Below are 8,770 nucleotides of genomic sequence, written 5' to 3' on the forward strand. Positions count from 1 at the left end.
TATAAAACTTCCATTTGGAATTTGTTGTTCAAATTAATTATTACTGTGGAGAAAACGTGCGGCTCTTCACACGCGCTCTCCAAACTCCCGCCAGTGGAGGGTGTTTTTTTCAATTAAAAAAAAAAAGTTTGCTGTTGCTTTCACACGTTTAAATGCATAGACCCTATGTGGTAAATCTATATTCCATATAATATGACAATTTCTAGCGTTTCATCATTACATCAACGTACCGTTTATTCCAACAAGTAGACATTTCTGTTCCATGTTGGAACTCTGACATAACCCGGGACATATGAACAAAGGAAACCATGCATGAATGAAATAAACATAACTTCTACCTCATGAGTCTTACGAACATCACGCCGATTTAGAGCAGGGTAACAAATGGTTTGCTAAATGGAAATGTATCTGTAGGCTTATCAAACATGAAACAGAAATGTCTATGTAGGACTATCCAACGTTCCGTCTGTCAATCCCAGTCCTTACAGTATCACTAGCTAGTACAGTATAGTTAATCTAGCAGTGTCTATTCTATGTATCTGAGAATAAGTCTGCGAGCAACAATGACAAACAAATCAAATTTTCCATGTTTTCCCTTATTGAAAAAAAATAATATTAACAAGCAAAGAACCCTAAAAAAATGTTTTTATCAGAACAGTACAAACCACTACAGTCTGAGGCACAGATGGGGCAGCTTGGGGGGGGGGTGTTGAACAAGAGAAAGGATGTAATACAGGACAAAAGAAAGAAGAGAGGGATGAACTTTACATGGAGAACTGGGAGATGAAAAAACTGCCAGGGCAAACATGATGCTTAGCCCTGTGGTAGAAACAGCAGCTGGAGGGATGTAGAGAAGGGTGGATGAACTGGAGAAGGGGTGTTAGTTCTTTATTTCATGTACTTGTGCTGCTGGTCCTGGAGAATCTTAGCGGAGGACTTGGCATCGTAGAAGAGTTCGTTGATCTCCTCCACCTGCTCCCTCTCTACTCCCTCCTTCCCCTGGACTCTGCCTAACAGACTGGCTGGGGTCAGCAGCTGCGCCGCATACCTGACAGAGGGGTAGGTGAGTCAATATACACACACACACGCGAGACAAGTGGAGTGTGTGCACACATGCGCAGAGTAACAGATTGGTGAGTGTTACCTGAGGGTGGTCTTGGTTCCAATCTCTCCCAGGTGACTGAGGGCCTCCTCGCTGATGTTGATCCCCTCAGTCTGAGCACGGATTTTAATGATCTACAGAGACCACACACGCTGTCAGCATCACACCAGTGACCACACATGCTATGTTTATATGTAAAGTCTCTTAAACACACACTTCATATATAGGAATGCCATCACACACACCTGCTTCATCTCCTGTGGTGTGTAGAGCATGGTGCGGATGATCATGACCCTGTCCAGCAGGTCCAGAGGAATGCCATGAGGAGAACTGATGTCCTCTGTCCCCCTGAGAAACCAACCACACAGAAGGGTCAGTGAACAGAGTAAAGTTGGCTTCCAAAACAAACAGATTGTCACAGTGACTCATATTCAAACTGACAGAGTTGCAATCACGTGCATGCACATTAGCACGCCCACCTGATGAGGCAGTTGCCCCTGTTGGAGGCGAACACTACGATGGGTGCGATGGTGCTCTCCAGGGCTCGGTGCAGGTAGGTGAAACACTCAATGTCCAGCATGTGCACCTCGTCCACAAACAGCACCCCGGGGACCAGCTCAGCCACACCCTGGTCAATGTAACGATTTACCACCTTGTTGATCTCAGCTCGCAGCTTGTCTAATGGACAGCAGGAAGAGCCAATGAAGAGCCAGGGGTCAGGCAAGAGCCAAGCAAAAGGAGAGAGCAGAAAGAATGGGTTTCTTTTGAGTGATGTTTATTGGGGGGAGGTTGGGGTTTTGAAAGTACAAGCTGCTATTACAACAAGGATATGGGACGTGGGTTTTAAAATAGTTAGACTCAGTTGTCCAGGTCTTACCTGTGATCTCGGTCTTCTTGGGCTTCATCAACTGTCCCATCATAGACAGGATATCTTGACCTCCCTGAGAGGAGAGCAATCACACTTTATTCCTTAAGAGTAAGTCATGGGGGGGGGGGGTCATACCAACAATCATTTAGATTTCCATCGGGCACAGAAATAGACTGTAGGTGGTTAACAACCAAAGATCAAGTGTGTTTTTGTTGCGCATAATTGTTTCCAGAGCAACAGTTATTTTCCCGAAGTGTATATCTGCAGTGCAGTCTTATTCACTTTAACCAGGCTCTAGGGGAGACTGTGTGTGTGTGTGTGTGTGTGTGTGTGTTTAACCAGGGTTTAGGAGAGACTGTGTCTGTGTGTACCTGTGGTCTAGCGTTGGCAATGTCCAGGTCGTGTAGCGTGACGTCTTGGATTATCTCTTTCTTCTTGTGGACGTCCCCCTTGGGCAGCGGCACGTACTCCTCAGCCTCCAGGTCAAACTCCGTGGCAAATGTGTCACACCGACCTTGTCTCTGCGCACACGCCACACAGATGGAATGGTTAAACACAGAACACAAGCATACTGAGCAAAAATATAAACGCAACATGTAAAGTCTTGGTCCCATGCTTCATGAGCTGAAATAAAAGATCCCAGAAATGTTTAATACGCACAAAAAGATTATTGCTCTCAAATTTTGTGCACAAATGTTTACAACCCTATTAGTGAGCATTTCTCCTTTGCAAAAATAATCCATCCACCTGACGGGGGGCATATCAAGAAGCGGATTAAACAGCATTATCATTACACAGGTGCACCTTGTGCTGGGGACAATAAAAGGTAACTCATATTTTGTCACACAACACAATGCCATAGATGTCAAATTTTAAGGAAGCGTGCAATTGGCATGCTGACTGCTGGAATGTCCACCAGAGCTGTTGCCAGATAATTGAATGTTAATTTCTCTACTATAGACCGCCTATGTCTTTTTAGAGAATTTGGCAGTACGCCCAACCGGTCTCAACCACAGACCACGTGTAACCACGCCAGCCCAGGAACTCCACATCTGGCTTCTTCACCTGCGGGATCATCGGAGACCAGCCACCCGGACAGCTGATGAAACTGTGGGTTTGCACAACCAAAGAATTTCTGCAGAAACTGTCAGAAACCATCTCAGGGAAGCTCATCTGTGTGCTCGTTGTCCTCACCAAAGTCTTGACCTGGCTGCAGTTTGGCATTGTGACAGACTTCAGTGGGCAAATACTCACCTTCCATGGCCACTAGCATGCTGGAGAAGTGTGCTCTTCACAGATGAATCCCGGTTTCAACTGTACCGGGCAGATGGCAGACAGTGTGTATGGCGTCGTGTGGGCGAGTGGTTTGCTGATGTCAACGATGTGAACAGAGTGCCCCATGATGGCGGTGGGGTTATGGGAAAACATAAGTTAGACACAATTGCATTTTAACGATAGCAATTTGAATGCAGAGATAACGTGACGAGATCCTGAGGCCCATTGTCATGCTATTAAGCCGCTGCTATCACCTCATGTTTCAGTATGATAATGCATGGCCATGTTGCAAGGATCTGTACACAATTCCTGGAAACTGAAAATGTCCCAGTTCTTCAATGGCCTGCATACTCACCAGACATGTCACCCATTGATCATGTTTGAAATGCTCTGGATCGACATGTACAACCGAGTGTTCCAGTTCCCATCAATATCTAGCAACTTTGCACAGCCATTGAAGAGGTGTGGGACAAAATACCACAGGCCACAATCAACAGTCTGATCAAGTCTATGCGAAGGAGATGTGTCGCGCTGCCTGAGGTGGTCACACCTACGGCTGTGGTGGTCAGGACATTTGTCAGCAGGTGATTGTCAAGAAAATAACTGCCTGTCTCAACAGTAATTGACCATTAACAATCACATTTAAATCTCCTGGCTTCCACACACAGCCTACAAGCCACTGATGCAGACCTTTGGAACATCTACATTTTTTTAAAGTCTAAAATCCATGTAATACATCCTACACCATCACAATAAATCCATTATTATTTTAGACAGGTCTAAAGAAACAGGATATGAAGAAAATGTAGTCTATTTCAGAACAGAATACTGAGTTGTCCTTATGTTAGGTCCTGATCTGGCTATGCCATATAACTGTGGGCTACACTAGTTCATTTAGCAGACAAGATTTGCTTAGAATTCCATGGCATTATTTGTATTATTTTATAGCATGAAGAATACAATCGAACATAGCTTAATAAAATAGAAAGGATATTTTCTCCAAACGATTTCAAAAGGAAGTGTGCACATGTGGCTATTCTGTGTTGAGCAGTTAACAAAGAACTGGTCCTCCTACATGCATCATTTAGAGTTATGTATTAACGTTAGTTGTAATACAAACGTTGGGCTATATGTTTTGATGTTTAATACATTCTAAGGCTGCATGATGGGACTCTAATGATGATTTGAGAAAAGTCACAAGCTGCACATACTTCAGTCTCTCATTCACAATTTGACAAGCACTTGATAATATTCTCACCAAGCCTCGAATTTCCCAGCGGCCCACCTTGTGTGACCATAATGCCTCCTCAAAAATCCATGAAATTTGCGGCCAAAGTGGCCGTTGAGTCCTTGGGCTGAATATAATAGGCTAATTATATTTCCCTTCTCCCGGCTGCCGTGCTCCAAAGCACCCTTCGCTCACATGGCTCTCTCAGATGTAGCCAATGCCAGTCACGTGCTCGGATCCTTCTCACAGGCATTTCAGCTAAGTAGGCTACAAGTGAACGAAGACCGACACATCGGGGATGCAAGTGCGCGCGTCCCTCTTATGGAATTCCCAGGCACATATTGAAGATGTTAGAACTGTCCACATTTAGCCTACTTTTCGTCAGCCATCAAGATGAGTAGGCCTAACGAACAGCAAAAGTACTAGCCTATGTCAATCTAATATCCCCCATAGTACAAAAGTTGACCTATTCTATTGGTCAACTTGTCCTTCTCTGCCAGGAATATATATTCCAAACATACTCTGGGACAGCAGGGGTGAGTTGCGATAGAGACCAAATTAATACCACCACTTGCATCAAAAAAACATTTAAAAGCAATGAGGCTGATCGTTTAGGTTAAAATGTTGATAAACTATTAGGCAATTTTCTTCCTTCACATTATAAGCGCAGTAATGCGCACACGGCAGTGGGCTATTAGCGCGAATGTTCCAAAATGCAAGCAGTTAGCGGGAAAACACCGTTCTCGAAATTGACGGCAAATGCGATTATGCATGCAATGCTTTATTTTAAAGGTACATTTGTAATGGTGAAAATGATCTTCCCCAAACTTTAAAATACATTTGCATTGATGGGAGAGTGATTAGAGGGACAATAACAGCAACAGAGCTTGGAAAAGCCTAATTACTGTGACTAAATGGTCACGTGGAATTTGACTGCGTTCATCACTTGTGACCGCCGGTGTGACGGTAATACGGGACCAGCCGTAGTCACACCAGATACTCACTGGACTTCTGATCCACGCCCCCTACCTTTTTTTTAATAAGGTTTCTGTATTCCCAGTCATGTGAAATCCATAGATTAGGGCCTAATGAATGCATTTCAATTGACTGATTTCCTTATATGACCTGAACTAAGTAAAACATCTTTGAAAATGTTGCTTTTATATTTTTGTTCAGTGTACTAACTCAATCCCATCAGAGGAGGTCTGGTGGCTGAAACTAGGCCCATCACTTCATAGGGGAATAAGATGAAGGGAGGAGGCGGAAAGCAGGGGTATGATTGGACTCAATGCCAAGGAGGGCATGCCGAGGAGGGCATGAAAGAGGCAGGGGGATGAAAGAGTAAGATTCAGGGAGGGTCCTGCAAGGGCTGTCAACAGCAACAAATGTAAGGACCACCCCTCCCCCCGGCCCACCTGCAACCTCGGCCCACCTGCACCAATTAAAGAAGCCGTCAACACACGTGTCAACACAGGCCACGAGGCCCGTCCACCAGAACAGAGGGAGAGATGGAGAGATAGGGGGAATAAATCCCGGGGCCGATGAAGAGCTGGAAGAATTCCAGTGTACAGTAGAGAGATGAAACAGAGCCGGATGACTGATGGAGATGAAACAAAGCCGGCATGGAGGACTGGGGCATAAGGGCACAGCGTTTAGTGTAGTTTGTAAGAATATTCTTCGTTTGTGTACTTGTTTGTTCGTTTTTGTAGTATGTCAATTACTTTGACATTGAATTGTTTGAGCCACTGTAAATGTGTAATTTGTGCATGGGAGCCTTTTCAAGGTGAGTGTTTGTATAGAAGTGTATTAAATAGGTGGAAGTGTATTGATACCTTGACGGCTCCACTGTTTGATTCAATGTAGATAACGTCTCCCGCCTCCACACGCTCCTTCTGCAGGCTCTCATAAATACTGGGATCCAGCTACACACAAACACAGACAGTAAGATAAAAATGAGTGTTTTTACAGAGCGCTTCGTGCCCCTTCATGAGTAGAATTAAGTTGTCGCTAGACACTGAGCTAGGGCCAGTTGTGTCCTCCACCCTCCCTAACTATTATAGCTGGGATTTGGAGAGGCTAAGCTGATCCTAGATCTGTGTCTAAGGCCAACTTCTACATGGACTGGTCTAGCCTCCGACAGGTGCCTGACCTTGAGCTGCTTGGTGCCCTTGCCTGTCTTCAGTCCGATGATGACATGGCTGATGGTCTTCCCATAACCACCCATGGGGTTCTCCGTCTCACAGGGGGTCAGCTCTGTGACCTCCCCCTCATACACCTCCTTGGTTTCCTTGATACGCAGCCCTGGAGGATGGAGAACAGGGTCACACATACTGAATGAAGACTCTGTAAAGCCTTTATTCTCTTGAACCAATAAAACCATCCTTTATTCTACCTGGCAGATCATTTATTGGAGAATGTGAGACTGTGTGAGAGGAGAGTGAGTGTGTGTACAGTGCATGGTCCTGTTTCTGTGTAATGTGATCACACTGTAGCCCTTGTTCCTTCTGCATACAGCCTCTCGGTGTGTGAGTGGTGCACAGGTGACTGGGCTATTGTTGGGGGGGGGGTGAGAGCCACGCTTCTGAGGGAGAGGCTGTTTTTCAGAGCGCACTTATCAGGGGGGTGTTGACATGCTTAGAATGTACCCTGCCCTTTCCCTCCATCGTAACACTCATGTTCTGTCCTAGGGGAGCGGTGAGGGTGTTGACCACCACCTCTCAACCCAAGCTCCATTCCCATCTCTGTGACAGTGAATAATAATAATTTGGCATGGTGCTTATATTTGTCCTGCTACACACACGTGTGTAATGGAAATTAGTTTTTTTGCATATTCCAACTCTCCCGAGACACCTGCAGGGAGTGGGCCAGGGCCACCAAGTTAAGTGCTTTGCTCAAGGGCACAGCAATACATTTTTCACCTTGTCGGCTCCAGTATTCGAACCAGTCACCTCTTGGTTACTGGCCCAACGCGCTAACCTCGAGGCTACCTGCCATAATGTTAACACTCGAACAAACCCCTTCCCCCAATGCCCCTTTCAAGCGTTTTCCCCAGTGTCAAAAGCCACACTGATCCCCTACCCTAGTCAGCCTAGTAGGAGGGGCGTGGAGGAGAACCCCTGGCTATTCTGATGGTGGTGTAGCTGGCGAATGAAGGGTGCAGCGTTATCTGGTCTTCAATTATCCCAGGTATGTTCTGTGTGTGTGTGTGTAATCCATTCCCAGTGGCCCGTGTTTGTGTGTGGCCCCTCACCTATTGCCCTCCTGAAGTTCTCCATCAGCACCTCTGTTTTCTTGATCTCTGAAGAGTAGACCTCACTACCCACCATGGGGCAGAATGGCACCTTGTTGCCCAGTTCCTGTGCCATAGCCAAAGCCATGGCAGTCTGCAAGGGGGAGAGAGATGGTGCAAAGTAGGGTTGGTTAAAGTCTCAAGTCTCGTATTATTTCTATTAATGTGGAGGCCAAAGGTATAAGCATCAGTCCAAAAGTATGTTTTGCAACAAAAAACAAGTTTCTATTGGACAAATTCAGGTAGGTCCGTCTCCATTTTCTTCCCTTCCATTTGGTTCTAGTTGGTTCCTAGTGAATACACCCCTGGAGACACAGTAAGCATATTAGACATTTCACAATTACTTTCGGGTATCATTGAAGTACTGCAGTAACATTTTGTCTACCTTTCCTGTACCGGGAGGTCCAGCCAGTAAAACTGCCCTTCCTGACATCTTCTTTGAGCGGATCAGTTCCACAATAATACCACAAGCCTGTTGACAGAAAAAACGTAATTAACATAAAATATTGAAAGACATAAAATAAAGGACAATGACCTGCAAAGTCACGTGATATCAGAAATACCGTGGCTAAATAACTAAAAGTAGCCAACTTCAAGAATAACGTTCACGTAACTAGCTAGCTAGGCTAATTTACCTCTCTTGCAGCCTCCTGCCCCACAAGACCTGACGCATTTTGCTTTGCATTCCCGGCCTCGTCTAGCCCGAGTCCTTTCACATGGCTGTGAGAGGCGACGCGCTGCGTTTTCGTGGTGCTTTTCACTTCCTCGATCTTCATGGCTGTGTTATGTTTATAAAAGTCTTATAAGTAACCAATAACATCTAACAATAATGCCCCCTTACTCGTTATTTCTTCAATGTTTGAATTTGTTATAATCGGCACGTTAACTCCAAACACACATAGAACCGGTCTGTTTCCATGTGGGTTACCAAGGAAGTACAACAGTAATGTATTTTGTTCTGGGCTACTATTGGACAATTATGCTCTTCTGTTATAAAGCGATTGGATA

General features: G+C 45.2%; 1 protein-coding gene across 1 annotated transcript; it reads right to left on the minus strand.

Annotated features, from left to right (window-relative positions):
- Positions 1-208: 208 nt before the first annotated feature.
- LOC120061371 (ruvB-like 1) lies at positions 209-8,698 on the minus strand. The gene is made up of 11 exons (XM_039011143.1): positions 8,398-8,698; positions 8,148-8,234; positions 7,724-7,856; positions 6,623-6,774; positions 6,306-6,395; positions 2,342-2,491; positions 1,980-2,043; positions 1,582-1,780; positions 1,348-1,450; positions 1,145-1,236; positions 209-1,048 (listed from the first exon to the last, which is right to left on the minus strand). The coding sequence occupies exons 1-11, from the start codon at positions 8,536-8,538 to the stop codon at positions 889-891; spliced, it is 1,371 nt and encodes a 456-aa protein (XP_038867071.1). The 5' UTR covers positions 8,539-8,698; the 3' UTR covers positions 209-888.
- Positions 8,699-8,770: the final 72 nt, after the last annotated feature.

This window comes from Salvelinus namaycush, chromosome 2 (assembly GCF_016432855.1).
Source record: "Salvelinus namaycush isolate Seneca chromosome 2, SaNama_1.0, whole genome shotgun sequence".
NCBI classification, from domain to species: domain Eukaryota; kingdom Metazoa; phylum Chordata; class Actinopteri; order Salmoniformes; family Salmonidae; genus Salvelinus; species Salvelinus namaycush.